The sequence below is a fragment of the Salvia splendens genome, chromosome 11 (genome assembly GCF_004379255.2).
Source record: "Salvia splendens isolate huo1 chromosome 11, SspV2, whole genome shotgun sequence".
In the NCBI taxonomy this organism is placed as follows: Eukaryota; Viridiplantae; Streptophyta; class Magnoliopsida; order Lamiales; family Lamiaceae; genus Salvia; species Salvia splendens.
Window position 1 is genome coordinate 21,392,329 of NC_056042.1, and position 16,811 is coordinate 21,409,139.

General features: G+C 36.9%; 2 protein-coding genes across 6 annotated transcripts; both read right to left on the reverse strand.

Annotated features, from left to right (window-relative positions):
* Positions 1–587: 587 nt before the first annotated feature.
* On the reverse strand, positions 588–7,862 carry LOC121755425 (protein DA1-related 1-like). 2 transcript variants are annotated; one of them, XM_042150728.1, is made up of 10 exons: positions 7,660–7,862; positions 4,642–4,762; positions 3,768–3,851; positions 3,275–3,394; positions 2,680–2,751; positions 2,532–2,591; positions 2,325–2,440; positions 2,183–2,241; positions 1,734–2,092; positions 588–741 (listed from the first exon to the last, which is right to left on the reverse strand). In XM_042150728.1, the coding sequence occupies exons 2-9, from the start codon at positions 4,708–4,710 to the stop codon at positions 1,797–1,799; spliced, it is 876 nt and encodes a 291-aa protein (XP_042006662.1). In that variant the 5' UTR covers positions 4,711–4,762; positions 7,660–7,862; the 3' UTR covers positions 588–741; positions 1,734–1,796. The 2 variants fall into 2 exon arrangements, with proteins under 2 accessions (XP_042006662.1, XP_042006664.1); XM_042150730.1 differs by lacking the exons at positions 3,768–3,851; positions 7,660–7,862 and having other exon boundaries at positions 2,680–2,887; positions 4,642–4,645.
* A 572-nt stretch (positions 7,863–8,434) lies between these two features.
* On the reverse strand, positions 8,435–13,758 carry LOC121755422 (protein DA1-related 1-like). 4 transcript variants are annotated; one of them, XM_042150723.1, is made up of 9 exons: positions 13,404–13,751; positions 11,825–11,945; positions 10,606–10,689; positions 10,115–10,234; positions 9,587–9,727; positions 9,371–9,430; positions 9,175–9,290; positions 9,039–9,097; positions 8,435–8,948 (listed from the first exon to the last, which is right to left on the reverse strand). In XM_042150723.1, the coding sequence occupies exons 1-9, from the start codon at positions 13,580–13,582 to the stop codon at positions 8,656–8,658; spliced, it is 1,173 nt and encodes a 390-aa protein (XP_042006657.1). In that variant the 5' UTR covers positions 13,583–13,751; the 3' UTR covers positions 8,435–8,655. The 4 variants fall into 4 exon arrangements, with proteins under 4 accessions (XP_042006657.1, XP_042006660.1, XP_042006658.1 ...); XM_042150726.1 differs by having other exon boundaries at positions 9,503–9,727; XM_042150724.1 differs by lacking the exon at positions 10,606–10,689 and having other exon boundaries at positions 13,404–13,758.
* Positions 13,759–16,811: the final 3,053 nt, after the last annotated feature.

Here is a 16,811-nt window from a genome sequence, read left to right on the forward strand (position 1 = left end):
AGGTGGAGGAGATATTCAGGAAGTCTCCACGTTGGTGATATGCACTTCGTTGGAGATCTGCAGGGATATCAAGAGGCTTCTGCTTGCCTTCGAGAGGTTTGAGATGATCAGTGATCCTTCGACCCTCATGCGTCGGCGCTGCAGATTTTGAAGGTGTTGGAGGGCGAGGGAGGGACTTATTCGGAAATGGATCGATTTGTAGATGAGAGGTTTAATTTTTGGGGCATTTATTAGGCCTTATGCAGATAATCTTGGTGTAGCGTTTGTTGAAAAGTATTGCTTCAAGAGAGAAGCAATGAGTGATTGTTGAGCATTTGTTTAGAATGTTGGATTGTGAAATAATAAGGAGTTTTCATGTTTTCAAGCCAATAATCAGAGTTTAGACAAATAGGGATCTGGAATTAGGCAATAGTTCTTGGATTGATTCTTGGTGGATCATAAAAATATCAAGAAATTGGTCACGTTTATCATTGCTTAATTATTTTGTTATATTATAGTATAAAGTTGTTTATATGATATGATTATATTTAATGAAATTTTTTTTATTAAAAAAATTGAATTTTGAATTGAATTCTAGTCAATTCCATATCAATTCTTTAATTATACCAAACGAAGTATTTGGAATTGAATTAGAATTCCGATTCCAATTCCGTGTACTGAATGGATCCTCATTGTATCTATAGCGATTATTTGTTAAAGAAAAATTAAAAAGTCATTTGCATTTTTCGCATCCAATTATATGTGTGGGATAATGGACTGACCATTTGGGCTTATTGTTTAAATCGGCTAGGCTGATTTATTGATGGCCCAATTACAATTGATGGCTTGATCCATTCTGGACTTGGCCTGTTACTTAAGTGAGCTACCCGATGGCTGCCACGTGTCACCTCCACGCGGATCACGGCGCTGAGCCGTTGGATTTGAGGTGTGTTTTCTCAGTGTCTATATTCGACTCTTAGACTCTTCACTCTCTTATTCCATCCTAAACACTCCCCCCCTCTCTCCTTGAGTCGATTCTCTGACTTCTCTCTAGAAACCCCTCTCTCTCTGAAACTCCGGCCGTTCTTCTTCTCCGATGACTCATTTCTCTTCTTTTCTGTGAGGATCGAGTGATATCTATCAACCTCTGAGTTGATCTGGAGATTTGTGTGAGTTTGAACGGTTGAGTTCGTCCTCTTGTTGTTTCTGGGAAGTTATTCGGTGGATTTCATAGATCCGTGAGTTCTAAGGGTTCTTGAGGTGTTGTGGTTGTGTCTGTGGGTGGTTGAACGCGTGGGGTGGCTTTGTGTGGTAGTAATCGGGTAACCCTAGCTCAGGGTTAGATTCTTTCCACGGTGCTCCCTTGTGACTTGTTGAATAAGACGGAGGAGGTCTTTGGCCCTTCTGAAGTCGTGTGTGCGACCTGAGCCATTCTCTGGCCTTTGTGTTCCAAGTTTCTTTCGATTACGGTTTAGTTTTGTTTAGATCCGAGAGGATCTATTACCTGTTGTTACTAACTTGTGTGTAAGTATGCAGGTGAATTGCAGTATAGGAACCGGTGCTATTGTAAGCGGTCAAGGCTTATCAATAGATTAGGGTTTCTGTAATTCTTGCGGTTGTACTCCGATTATCTTGTTGTAACATCTGGTTTTGTATTTGGCTTGTTCTTACTGAGATTAGCCATCTCAGTTGTTCCATAATAAAAAAAGGTCCCAGTAATTAGTGAATCCTAAGTGATCTGATCCCTACAATATGCATGACAAATGAATATATAGAAATATAGAGCATGAATTCCAATACCAAATGGAGCTATCAAGTTAACAAGGAAAACTCCCTTTCAGGCGAATGTGATCGAGAGTTCTCCTCAGCCCGTATTTGAGCACCGCCTTGTTTCCTTCCCTGAAACCATCTCCGTAAACTGCAGAAGTGTCTGATTCTATCCGCTGTATGAGCCACTCACAAAGTTTTTTCTCAAATTCAGACTTCTTCCCCTTCTTCGAAGAGCCAGATGATGATGATGTAGCAGAAGCTGCATTGATCTCCGAATCTAACCACAGGTGTGCTAGCACATGGCAAATTCCTCTTTCGACTTTTGGACTAAGATTTGGGTAACCTGAAACAGGACTTAGTTGATAAGTTGGTAGGCATGTACTGCTGCAACAGAAATGTTTAATCCAAAATGGTGAACTTAGTGAACATTAACCTTTTAGACGGAGCCACGCATGCATCATTTCATGAGCCAGGATCAACCCAGTCAGTAACCTACACTAGGCCAAGGTTAATTATGGTGAGGATCCAAAGGCAGAAGATTAGCTATACCTCATATAGCAAATAAGTGACTCTACCTAGGCAGACCATACAGAATGAGGATCGCTGTTACTTCACATTTCCGAACGAGTGTGTAAGGCTCAGGAGACATGTCTGTTATCCGATATCCTCCTATTTTGGGTCGCCTCAGTATCTGGGAATTGAAGGGTGGAAAGTTAAGAAAGAAAATATTCTAACAACGTTATTCAGCTGATTTTTAATTCATATTGAATATTTGTCCGTACTGTGTTAACAGTTTGCTCTTCCGATAGGCAAAGGCCTATAGTTGCCTGGTGGTTATGACCCTGGACACAGAACAAATATTACTAGATCAGCCCCTTTGCCGAGGTTACCTTTAGGAAAACTAAAATACTTTAACAGAATAGAGTCTACAGTTTCCTCTCCTTCGGTGGATTCATTTAGTGCTTGTCTCTCGACCAAGAGTACCGTCACTTGCTGCTCTACCTTCATCATTAAACTTTCGTAAAATTCTTGAATTTCAAGGTAAAGCGGTTGGCACTCGTGTGTATCCATTATTGATGAGTCTAGACACTCTAGACACAGCTTCCTCACATCATCAAGAATTAGATATATATACTGGCTGCACTACCGGAAAACCATTAAACAGGTTAAAAAATATTAAGACATACTCCCTCTGTCCCAACTTAGTTGGAGATTGTTTTTAGCATGACGAATATTAAGAAATTGTGTTAAATGAAATAAATAAAGATAAATAAAATCAAAGAGAGAATAAAGTATGAGAGATATGAAAGTAAAATATGAGAGAGAAAGTAATAGTGATTATATGTTCTGTGCCAGAAAGGGAAATGCTCAACTAAGTTGGGATAACCTGAAAAGGAATATGAGTCAACTAAGTTGGTACGGAGGTAGTACTATGTATTCTCGGTTCATGAAGATCTCATGTTTGTAGCTCTTTCTTTCAGTTTCACTTCCAATTTAGAATGAAAATCTAATTTGTACTGCTCACCTCCATTCTTTCACAGCTACAACAACGGGGTGTTTCATCATGTTCGTGTGAAGGGCAGTACTTCTGCTTCCAGAAAGGATGAGCTCTGTACTCAATGAGTCCGACTGCATTCGTGGGAATCTACACGGATGGAAAAGGAATATAACCTAGTCTAAAACTAATCACAAAATAGTAGTCCCTCCCTCCATCTATAGCAGATGCGTTTCTTTTTGGCCCGAGATTTAAGAAATTGTGTTAAAAGTGAATTGAATGGATGGATGATAAAGTAAGAAAGGAAAAATGTAGAGAGATGAAGAAAAAGAATAAAGTACGAGGGAGTAAAGTATGAGAGAAGAAAAGTGGGTGCTTTTTGCCATAATAGAAAATGACTCAGCTATAGTGGGACAACTAAAAAGGAATACGACTCAGCTACAGAGGGACGGAGGAAGTAAATGAATAAGCTTAATGTAAAAGAAAATGTATGTAATATGTACTATACATGAAGAACACTTACAAAGTTCTTGCAAACCTCACATTTGGGGTGGTGCAAGTCCTTATAGCAAGATTTATGGAAGGGACGATTATCATTGATGGAAAACTGAAACAGAATCCGAGAATAAGTCAGTTCATAAGATTATTGATCCAATCAAGTTATGTAACTAGGTAATACTCCTTCTATCCCTAAACAATACTCCATCCGTCCCATTTTAGAAGTCTTATTTGAGTTCGACACTAGTTTTAAGAAATGTAAGGAAAGTTGGTGGAAAAAGATAGTGGAATGTGGGTCCTAGTTTTATATATTAGTTTTATAATAAAATGGGAGTAGAAAAAGACTAGTGAAATGTGGGGTCTATTACCATGTACGGAGTATTCCTACCGGGACTCCTCCTAAAGTGGGACATCCAAAAATTGTAAACCGGGACTTCTAAAGTAGGACAAATGGAGTATTTTTTACCTTCTGGTGCATACTTCCCATGTCCCGTTGAAAATGACCCACTTTCCTTTTTAGTTTGTCCCAACCAAGATGACCTATTACTAAAAATTAAAACACTCTCTTACTTTACTCTCTTTACTTCACACGCAAAATAAAGTTGCACAAATTCATGTACCGCCCAAGGAAAGAGTCATCTTCCTTGGGACGGAGGAAGTACACCAAAATTATTCCAATTCCATGAATAGAGCCATGGACATTATCCAACAACATATTATCCTCATAATAATTTTTTAAGTGACTAGCTTTAGTTACGGCTTCTCTTCGACATGTCACTAGCCATTTTTAGTGACGGAAAATCCATCACTAAATTGCGAGTTTTTTGCAGTGAAAGAGGCATAGGGAGCGTAAACGAGGCACCTAGAAAGTCAGAAAATGACTCAGAAGAGTTTAGCACCTCATAATCAGAAATTGGAAGATCGCAAGCATGACAACGGAAACATTCGGGATGCCAGAAAACTCCCATGCATTTGAAGTATTTTACATGGCCAATTTCGCTATTGCAACCAGCACAGATTCTACACAAGACAAATCAGCCATGTCCATGAGGGTTAAAAAAACAATTATTTAACTGAAAGAATAGCCAATTTATAAAATGAATGTTGAAAATTAAGTCATAACAAGACATTCATTTCAATATTCAATATTCAACATTTTATAAAAGTACTAGCTCTCTTCTCGAGGCACAATAGCTTGCATGTGTTACTAATCCCTCCGTCCAATTAAATTGAATCGTATTCCTCTTTAAAATGTCAGACGTCTTAACTTAGTTAGTCAATTTCTTTAGAAAAAAACAAAATATATAATCACTTTTACTGTAGATCATTAGTTTACTCTCTCTATCTCTCCTACTTTATTCTTCTCTTCTATTTTATTTTATTCTATTTTCATTTAATCCATTCAACAAAATTTTCTTAATCTCATTGTCCAAAGCCAAAAGGGAATATTGAATAGTCTCTATGTTCAGGGTTACACATCTCATTTTGCCATTTTGACCTGTCTCTTATTGCAAGTCTCATTTCAATTTTAATATGTATGGCAAGTAGACATCACGTTCCATTAATTCATTTCATTTGCATTTTATTATAAAACTAATATACTCCCTCCGTCCCATAAAAAATATGTGCATTTTTCGTTTTCGTCCATCTCATAAAAATATGGGCATTTTCATTTATGGAAATTCTATCCCAATTTATTAACCCTATACATCAAGTTATTTACAACTTATATCAATATCAAATACTAATAATAATATGGGTCACGATATTTACTAACATTACTTTATTTACCCTTCTCCTCATCTTTCTTACTTTATCAATTTTGTATTAATTCACGTGTCATATCATATGCTCATATTTTTATGGGACGGAAAGAGTAAAAAAAAGTTGAACCCACGTCTCGCTAACATCTTCCACCCAAATTTGTTCACATTTCCTAAAACTCAAGCCACCAAAAAGTAGGGCGTGTAATCGTTGATGGAGTATTTTAATGTCCTAGACATGGGCGGATCCAGGAACTGATCATCGTGGGGTCGGGCGAGATAAGGAATTTACTACAATCTTTTGTTGCGCGCGATGAAAACAACTCAAATTTTTTTTATTTGAAATAATATCATACTCCTTTGGTCTTATCATAGATGACACACTTTCCTTTTTGGTTTGTGTCAATCAAGATGACTCATTACTAAAATTAGAGACATCTCTACTTTATTGCTTCTCTCATACTTTACTTTCTCTACTTAACATACTCCATAAAATAAGGTCATAAAATTTTATGTCGTCCAAGGAAGGGGTTATCTCCTAGAGACGGAGGGAGTAAATTTCTCTCACTATATACTATCAAAATATAATTCAATCAGTCATCCTTAATATTTCATTTTTTTTCTAATTTGTCACATTAATTTTCACTAATTACAAAATTATGTCAAATATAGGTTGCCTTGAAAAAATAATTGTGCAAGACTAAATCATTTTTAAAAGATCATATGAGCATTTTTGTTCATTAGATAGGAAAATTATTATGTAACGTTTAGTTTAAGAAGAATTGAGAATTTAGTATAATAACAAGATTTAACCTTTTCTTTTTTAAACTAAGCTAGTTTTTGAAAAAATTTAGGTTTGTGTTGATTTGATTTAAATTACTAAGATTATACTTCCTCCGTCCTTGAAAATTTGTCACTTATTTCCTTTTTCGCCCGTCCCTAAAAATTTGTCACATTTCACTTTTACCATTTTTTGGTAATGGACACCACATTCCACTAACTCATTCTCACTCACATTTTATTTTAAAACTAATATATAAAAGTATGACTCACATGCCACTAACTTTTTCAACCCACTTTCTATTATATATTAAAAAACTCGTGTCGGGTCAAATAGTGACGAATTTTGGGGGACGGAGGGAGTAATAAATTATGACTAAACCTTTTTAATAGATAAACGTTTAGAATAATTAGAGATAAATTAAAAATTTTAATTAGTTTGATTTAGCTTGAAAATAGGTAATGCAATAGGTCAAAGTAGAGGTAAATATAAAATCTGCTCCTATTTCCTAGAATTAAGTATGATCCAGTTGGACACGCCTCTTTCCTTCTTTTTATGTAAAGATGTATAACATATTCCCTCCTAATCTCTCTCTTCTATTCTATTACGAGTGAGAAAAGAAAATGGATGGACTTTGTCTCACAGCCATCACCTTCGACAGCGTCCGCTGCCGTCGTGCGACTCTCTCCCATTTCTTTTCTCTTCCAATGTTTCCTCTGTTGTGAAACTAGATGGGGATGGGGCAGAAGCTCTAACGTCGTGCGGTCGGCAGCTGAAGGAAGGTGTTTTTCGGCGGTTCTCCGGGGTCGACGGTGGGGTCGGCCGACCCCACTCGACCCCACCTGCATCTGCCGATGGTCCTAGATGTTCTTGAGACACAGAAGGATTGAAACCTCTAAAACTAAATATGAAGTTTGATAACTGAATATTGCACTGAAAAACTTTGAATGACTAGGAGTAACAGCTAATGACGACATTGCTGATAATATAACATGCGAACCTTCTCAAAATTTGAATAAAATTAGTATTACTTGCTTAGTACTCCCTCCGTTCTATGTTAATAGAGTCATTTTACCATTTTGGGAAGTTCCAAGTTAACCAAGTCATTTCTATTTATGGCAAAAAGTCATCGTCTCTCTTACTTTATTCACCATCACTTTAACACACTATTCTTAAATTATTTGCCGAAAAGAATGGACACGTTTCCAGTTTCATGACTTTAAATTTCTATTTGATGGTCAACCTAAAGTTTTTAACCTGCACAGAAGTTTGAAGAATATGTCCCACCAGACCAATGGATGTGATAGGTTGACAAAATTCTGGAAATTTAAAGTGAAACATAAAGAGAGCTGAAAATGGGAAATGTATTGTACCTGTATCCTGAAGGATGGTGGGATGGAGAAGGTGGTACAAATTGAGGTGATTGATGTGAAGGTGATCGAGGAGGAGGAGGAGATTAAAGTGAGGGTGATACGTGTGGAGGGTGATCTCGTTTGGGTCGCCAGGATCGCAGGCAGCACCGTCCCAACATGGGTGGGTTGATCGAGATACGGTTGGGCCGACTGGGTCGAGCACGACACAAGGGAAGAAAGGAAATAGAAGAAGACGAACACTCCCGTAATATTCAACTATAAGAAATGTACTGTATACAGCTTTTAATAATTATTTATTAAATGGTGGTGCAGTGTCTCTTACAATAATTAATAGGCAGTCTCTCTTACAATTTGAATATCGCAAAATATTAAAATGAGACATTTAATATTGAAGAGAGGGAGGAATATTTTTTCGCAGCTCATTCAACAGCCCAACTCACAAACCAAAGATGCAGCAAGCCCCTGTGCGTTGAATGAATGAAGGATTATGTGTGAAAGATAGTTGCTAGTGTTTTCTTTTTCGTGGAGAAGTCATGATCCATTTTCTGCATTTTAGAAGACAAGATTAGCTATTGTTCTAGTTATTTTCTTCCATTATAAATTATTGCATTAGGGTGTAGAAGATATAAATATATCAATCAAGTTTCTCTGCCTATTTCCATAACACAGAGCCAACTCAAATCTCTCTTCCCACCCATCACTCATTGGCTTTTCTATCGTCCATCTCACCTTCGCTCCAACAACAAATCGATAAATATCAAAATCAAAATAATTATTAAAGGGGGAACGTGGATCGATTCTCATACCAACCATTTGATGATACATGAACAAATATTTCGGTTTACATTTGGCTGCTTGTTTTTCATTTCATTGTATTCTATAGCGATTATTAGTTAAAGAAAAATTAAAAGCTTTATGCGCATCCAATTATATGCAAGACAAATGAATATATACAAATATAGAGCATGAATTCCAATACCGGATGGAGCTATCAAGTTAACAGGGAAAACTCCCTGTCAGGCGAATGTGATCGAGAGTGCTCCTCAGCCCGTATTTGAGCAACGCCTTGTTGCCTTCCCTGAAACCATCTCCGTAAACTTCAGAACTATCTGATTGTGTCCGCTGCATGAAAAACTGACCAAGTTTTTGCTCAAATGCAGACCTCTTCCCCTTCTTCGAGGCAGAAGCTGCATTGCTCCCAGAGCAAGGAATGATCTCTGACTCTAACCAAATGTGAGCCATCACTCGGCAGATTCCTTCTTCGACTTTTGGACTAAGATTTGGGTAACCTGAAAGGGGGCATAGTTGATAAGTTAGTAGACATGTACTGCAGCAAGACAAATGTTTAATTCAAAATGGTAAAATTAGTGAACATTTACCTTTCAGACGGAGCCACGCATGCATCATTTCATGAGCTAGGATTGACCCAGTCAATAATCTACATCAGGCCACGGGTTAATTATGGTGAGGATCCAAAAAGGCAGAAGATGAGCTATAACATATAAGTGACTCTACCTAGGCAGACCATACAGAATGAGGATCGCTGTTACTTCACATTTCCGAACGAGTGTGTAAGGCTCAGGAGACATGTCTGTTATCCGATATCCTCCTATTTTGGGTCGCCTCAGTATCTGGGAATTGAAGGGTTGAAAGTTAAGAAAGAAAATATTCTAACAACGATTTTTAATTCATATTGAATATTTGTCCGTACTGTGTTAACAGTTTGCTCTTCCGATAGGCAAAGGCCTATAGTTGCCTGGTGGTTATGACCCTGGACACAGAACAAATATTACTAGATCAGCCCCTTTGCCGAGGTTACCTTTAGGAAAACTATGATGCTTACACAGTTTTGTATATATTTCTCTCCTTTTATGGCTTCATTTAGTGCTTGTCTCTCGACCAAGAGTACCGTCACTTGCTGCTCTACCTTCATCATTAAACTTTCGTAAAATTCTTGAATTTCAAGGTAAAGCGGTTGGCACTCGTGTGTATCCATTATTGATGAGTCTAGACACTCTAGACACAGCTTCCTCACATCATCAAGAATTAGATATATATACTGGCTGCACTACCGGAAAACCATTAAACAGGTTAAAAAATATTAAGACATACTCCCTCTGTCCCATCTTAGTTGGGGTTTGTTTTTAGCACGACGAATCGGATATTAAGAAATTGTGTTAAATGAAATAAATAAAGATAAATAAAATCAAAGAGAGAATAAAGTATGAGAGATATGAAAGTAAAATATGAGAGAGAAAGTAATAGTGATTATATGTTCTGTGCCAGAAAGGGAAATGCTCAACTAAGTTGGGATAACCTGAAAAGGAATATGAGTCAACTAAGTTGGTACGGAGGTAGTACTATGTATTCTCGGTTCATGAAGATCTCATGTTTGTAGCTCTTTCTTTCAGTTTCACTTCCAATTTAGAATGAAAATCTAATTTGTACTGCTCACCTCCATTCTTTCACAGCTACAACAACGGGGTGTTCCATCATGTTCGTGTGAAGGGCAGTACTTCTGCTTCCAGAAAGGATGAGCTCTGTACTCAATGAGTCCGACTGCATTCAAGGGAATCTGCACGGATGGAAAATGAATATAACCTTAGTCTAAAACTAATCACAAAATAGTACTCCCTCCGTCCCTCTGTAGCAGGTGCGTTTCTTTTTGGCACGAGATTTAAGAAATTGTGTTAAAAGTGAAGTGAATGGATGGATGATAAAGTAAGAAAGGAAAAATGTAGAGAGACGAAGAAAAGAATAAAGTAAGAGGAGTAAAGTATAAGAGAATAAAAGTGGGTGCTTTTTTTCCCCTAATAGGAAATGAATCGGTTACAGGGGGACAAGCAAAAAGGAATACGACTCAGCTACAGAGGGACGGAGGAAGTAAATGAATAAGCTTAATGTAAAAGAAAATGTACGTAATATGTACCAAACATGAACACTTACAAAGTTCTTGCAAACAACACATTTGGGGTGGTACAAGTCCTTAAAACAAGATTTATGGAAGGGACGCTTATCAGATATTTTAAACTGAAACATAATCCGAGAAGAAGTCAGTTCATAAGATTATTGGTTCAATCAAGTTATGTAACTAGCTAATACTCCTTCGTTCCCTAAACAATACTCCCTCCGTCCTATTTTAGTTCGGCACGAGTTTTAAGAAATGTAAGGAAAGTTGGTGGAAAAAGATAGTGGAATGTGTGTCCTAGTTTTATATATTAGTTTTATAATAAAATGTGAGTAGAAAAAAACTAGTGAAATGTGGGGCCTATTACCATATACGGAGTATTCCTACCTGGACTCCTCCTAAAGTGGGACATCAAAAAATTGTAAACTGAGACTCCTAAAGTGGGACAAATGTAGTATTTTTTACCTTCTTGGTGCGTACATCCCCTGTCCCGTTGAAGATGACCCACTTTCCTTTTTAGTTTGTCCCAACGAAGATGACCTATTACTAAAAATTAAAACATTCTCTTACTTTATTCTTTCCACTTCACACACAAAATAAAGTTGCACGAATTCACGTACCATCTAACAAAAGAGTCATCTTCTTTGGGACAGAGGGAGTACACAAAAATTATTCCGATTCCATTTATAGAGCCATGGACATTATCCAACAACATATTATCCTCATAATATCAATTTAATTTACATTTCTACCCCATGGCCCACTACTTTCTGTTCTCATAATACATTTATGAATCATTACTAACACTCACTCACAATGTTACACCAACAAGTTTTAATTCAAACACATGCCATACCCTATTAGGCCTATTGTTTGGGGACGCAGGAAGTATCAAACATTACAAAAAAAAATGTTGATTAGTGAGGGAATTAGTGACGGTATGCTATCCCTTCACTAATCAGTGGCGGAAAAGCGTTCATCACAAATTAGTGAGACTAGTCCGTCACGAACTTACAAACTCAACCGCTCTAAGTTTTCAGCTACGTGGCTGTTATTATTCTAGTGACGGAAAAATTTGACTAATAATTTTTTAAGTGACTAGCTTTTTAGTTACGGCTTCTTTTCGACATGTCACTAGCCCTTTTTAATGACGGAAAATCCATCACTAAATGGCGAGTTTTTTTGCAGTGAAAGAGGCACAGGGAGTATAAACGAGGCACCTAGAAAGTCAGAAAATGACTCAGAAGAGTTTAGCACCTCATAATCAGAAATTGGAAGATCGCAAGCATGACAACAGAAACATTCGGGATGCCAGACAACTCCCATGCAACTGAAGTATCTTACATAGCCAATTTCGCTATTGCAACCAGCACAGATTCTACACAAGACAAATCAGCCATGTCCATGAGGGTTAAAAAAACAAGTATTTAACAGAAAGAATAGCCAATTTATAAAATGAATGTTGAAAATTAAGTCATAACTATACATTAATTTCAATATTCAATATTCAATATTCAATATTTAATATTCAACATTTTTTAAAAGTACTAGCTCTCTTCCCGAGGCACGATAGCTTGCATGTGTTAGTACTCCCTCTGTCCAATTAAATTGAATTGTATTCCTCTTTAAAACGTCAGACGTCTCAACTTAGTTAGTCAATTTCTTTAGAAAAAAAAACAAAATATATAATCGCTTTTATTGTACATCATCACTTACTCTCTCTATCTCTCCTACTTTATTCTTCTCTTTTATTTTATTTTCATTTAATCCATTCAACACAATATTCTTAATCTCATTGCCCAAAGCCAAAAGGGGATATTAAATAGTCTCTCTGTTCAGGGTTACACATCTCATTTTGCCATTTTGACCTGTCTCTTATTGCAAGTCTCATTTCAATTTTAATATGTATGGCAAGTAGACATCACATTGCATTAATTCATTTTATGTGCATTTTTCGTTTTCGTCCATCTCATAAAAATATGGGCATTTTCATTTATGGAAATTCTATCCCAATTTATTAACCCTATACATCAAGTTATTTACAACTTATATCAATATCAAATACTAATAATAATATGGGTCACGATATTTACTAACATTACTTTAACTATCATTCTCCACACCTCTCTTACTTAATCAATTTTTTATTAATTCACGTGACATATCATATGCACGTATTTTTATGGACGGAGAAAGTATAAAAGTTGAACCCACGTCTCGCTAACATCTTCCACCCAAATTTGTTCACAATTCCTAAAACTCGAGCCACCAAAAAGTAGGGCATGTAATCATTGATGGAGTATTTAAATGTCCTAGCAAAGGATGTTGATGTTCTTGAGAGACAGAAGGATTGAAACCTCTAGAAGTAAATATGAAGTTTGATAACTGAATATTGCACTGAAAAACTTTGAATTACTAGGAGTAATAGCTAATGACGACATTGCTAATAATATAACATGCGAACCTTCTCAAAATTTGAATAAAAATCGTATTACTTGCTTAGTACTCCCCCGTTCTATGTTAATAGAGTCATTTTATCATTTTGGGAAGTTCCAAGTTAACTGAGTCATTTTTATTTATTACAAAAAGTAATCATCTCTCTTATTTTGTTCACCATCCCTTTTAGACACTATTCTTAAATTCTGTGTAAAAAAGAAACGCCTCTATTAATGAGGAAATGAGGGAGTAGTATATTAAAAGCACAATAATGGACACGTTTCCAGTTTCAAGACTTTAAATTTCTATTTGATGGCCAACCTTAAGTTTTTAACTGCACAGAAGTTTGAAGAATAAAGAGAGCTGAAAATGATAAATATTACCGGGAAATGTATTGTACCTGTATTCTGAAGGATAGTGGGATGGAGCAGGTGGTACAAATTGAGGTGACGGAGTTGTAGGAGGTTGAGGTGGAGGTGATTGAGGTGAAAGTGATCGAGGAGGAGGAGAAGATTGAAGTGAGCGTGATACGTGTGGAGGGTGATCTCGTTCGCACTGCCCCAACATGGGTGGGTCCATCGAGATACGGGGTCGCGGTTGGGGCGGGAGGGTCAAGCTGGAGTTGTAACTGGTGTGTCGCACGACACAAGAGAAGAAAGGAAATAGAAGAAGACGAACACTCGCATAATATTCAACTATAAGAAATGTTCTGTATACAGCTTTTAATAATTATTTATTAAATGCTGGTGCAGTGTCTCTTACAATAATTAATAGGCTGTCTCTCTTTCCTCTCTCACTATCTCTTTCTCTCTGACTAGTATTACTGAAAGATGGAAACAATATCCAATATCGCAAAATATTAAAATGAGACATTTAATATTGAAGAGAGGGAGGAATATTTCTTAGCAGCTCATTCAACAGCCCAACTCACAAACCAAAGATGCAGCAAGCCCCTGCACGTTGAATGAATGAAGGATTATGTGTGAAAGATAGTTGCTAGTGTTTTCCTTTTAAGTGAACTATATCAAAAGTCTCTAACGTTTTCATTTGTGTCATTATAGGCCTCTAACAAAAAAAAATATCGTCAGACAAGCCTAACCTTAAACATAATCACATATCGTATATTGATAGCCATTTTTCGGACCAAAATGTCCAAATGCCTTCAGGGGCATTTTAGTCAACTTATAAAAAACCTGTACACCTACGTTGCAGACCTCCACTATCAAAGCATTTGAAATAGAGAATTTCAGAGGAAGAAAAGCATAATAATCATTTCTTCTCAAGCTTCAACTTGTTAGGGCCATTTCATAATTTTAACTCAAATGGATTTAATCCAATTCACACACACATGATTGGTCAACTTTTTCTCGTCTTACTTTTTCTTTTTTTTTTCTTCCAACCACAAATGAGTCTCCGCAATCATTTTCTTTTTATAATTTTATTATCAATTCATCTCAAAAGAAATAATATTCACTATTCTTAAAAAATTATCATAATGAATCTAGATTAATAGTGCAAATTTTAGATTTTAAAAAAATCATTTTCCTATATAAACATATACTATATGAAATGCTAGTAAAAACTCAACTAATCTGGAGTATAAAAATTAAATAAAAATGAAAAGAAACACATATTTGGCAAATATAAAAAAGAAACGTGTATGATCATATCACATGAGTGGCAAAGTGGGAAAAGTCAAAGAAAACTTTAAATGAGAAAGTGGAAACCATGTTTAATGTGGTCATGCCCATTGAGTTTCTTGCATTTAAAAACACATAAATCAAGTTTGCATTTAAAGAGTGGAACAAGAATTACGGACAAACTTCGTTTTTTTCACGTTACTATGAGAATACAACGTTAGGTTGCAATTATTGTATATTTTCACGCATCAATCTACATCCCTTAATTTCTATTGGTGCGAATTTATTCTTCAAAATATTATATTACAAGGTGAATTTAGTAAATACGTACATTTATTTGTCGAGTGATATGCTGTAGTATCTAATTTTATTCATCTTTTATTCACCTCTTCAAAAAGTAAAGGAGATATAATAAATTATGTTTTTAGTTTTATATATGTGAATTATAAAGTTGATAATTGCAATTATAATTTATGAGAAATGGCTGCACAATATGTCCAATTGCTGGCCAACTCAACCATCACTTGTATCAGGAATAGCAACATGCAGGTCAGGCCGCTGTCAGAATGTTCAATGAACTGACCGAAATGCCCTTTTAGGGCTTAGGGGCAATATAGTCACAAAAACAAGATATATGATTATGTTTAAGGTTAGGGTTGTCTGACGATATTTTTTTTTGTTAGGGGCCTGCAGTGACACAAATGGAAGCGTTAGGGACTTTTAATGTAGTTCACGGTTTCCTTTTTCGTGGAGAAATTATGATCCATTTTCTGCATTTTAGAAGACAAGATTAGCTATTGTTCTAGTTATTTTCTTCCATTATAAATTATTGCATTAGGGTGTAGAAGATATGAATATATCAATCAAGTTTCTCTGCCTATTTCCATAACACTCTTGCCAACTCCTCCACCTGAACTCGTTGGCTCCGTGCTCTATTCGGTCGGAACCCTGTTCGAGAACCTTCTCGCATAGATTCCCTTCACCAAGTCATCGCCAACAATCAGCTCTTATCCCTTGATGTCAAAGGGCGAGTTTCTTTCTTGTCTTGCCCAAAAACTGTATTTATTCTCATTGGACAGAATCCAACCACACCAGAATGGATGGTACAAAGTCCTCCAGCTTTTCATACTTTTGGAGAACTTCGCAGAAGCCATGAATTTAGTACTATCCTCTTTTTTCTTTGTCACCTCGGATTGGATTGGCTTGAGGATAATTTGAGATTTAGATGCTAGACGGAAGACAACATCCTAGTGTGAGTGACCAAGCCGTAAAGAAAGTATTCTCTTTGACGTAAACTCTAAAGTACGAGTGCTTTCCCTCTTCCCCCGAAGATAGGAAATAGCCCCGATCACCTGAACCTTCTTTCAGCTCTTGTGTGTGACGTTTGGAGTTGTCGTTCGTGCACCTGTCCCCAATGGAAGAATGAGTGATCTTTTCCCCTGCATATCATGGCCTTACCACTCAGTCCCCGCTGGCCAGCGGGCTTGATTCTTCCTTTAAAAGAGGATCTAGCCCTGCCTGTTTCAAAGCGAACGCGCTTCTGTCCTTCTGTCATTGCATGCGTGACGAAACATCGTAGATCAGTTGGTCGAGAAGGGGATTTCCTATTGCCGAGGCCGCCTTCTCTCAGGCCAGCAGTCTTCGACTTCTAGTCGACTGCTTTATGACGGGCTTCCCTGTTTCCTGGGCTCTGCTCGCTTAATAATTGAAAAACGAGATTTCCTTGCCCATTTAAAACTTGTGGTCAAAAAGGCAATCAATCGAAAAAAAATGGAAATAGTGATTCAAGGGAAAAGCGGCACTCGACATCTATTAAACAACACTCGATTGGTTATTCCTCTCCGTTCGCATCTCTTTTTCCAATTTCGAAAAGTCCACCGGGGAGGAGGAGACCCTCGTTATCGAGTCTTGGGCAAGATTGAGTTCATGGTCCGGGAGCTAAACAGGATGTTGTAGAGCTATACCAGAGAAGCAAATTTCATTGAGAGGAATCAGCAAAGAAAAGAAAAAAAAAGAGGCGACTTGTGTAGCGAGGAGTGAGTTTACGAGCTGAATTCCATCTATGAATCCACAGTGGGACGTTCTCAATCCAAAGTGGACTTTTGGGTCAAAGCCTAGACCAAAGGTGCCTAATAGCGTAGGGAGACTAATCGGGTAGGTGCTTGCTG

Coding starts and splice junctions, on each gene's coding strand:
- LOC121755425 (XM_042150728.1), bottom strand. CDS start 4,710: ATGGGAGTTTTCTGGCATCCCGAATGTTTCCGTTGTCATGCTTGCGAT. Junction 2,752..3,274: donor GTAGCTGTGAAAGAATGGAG/GTGAGCAGTACA, acceptor TTAATGATGAAG/GTAGAGCAGCAAGTGACGGT. Junction 2,592..2,679: donor CCACCGAAGGAGAGGAAACT/GTAGACTCTATT, acceptor TTCTGTGTCCAG/GGTCATAACCACCAGGCAAC.
- LOC121755422 (XM_042150726.1), bottom strand. CDS start 13,582: ATGGACCCACCCATGTTGGGGCAGTGCGAACGAGATCACCCTCCACAC. Junction 9,098..9,174: donor ATTCTGTATGGTCTGCCTAG/GTAGAGTCACTT, acceptor GGCCTGATGTAG/ATTATTGACTGGGTCAATCC. Junction 8,949..9,038: donor TGCGTGGCTCCGTCTGAAAG/GTAAATGTTCAC, acceptor GCCCCCTTTCAG/GTTACCCAAATCTTAGTCCA.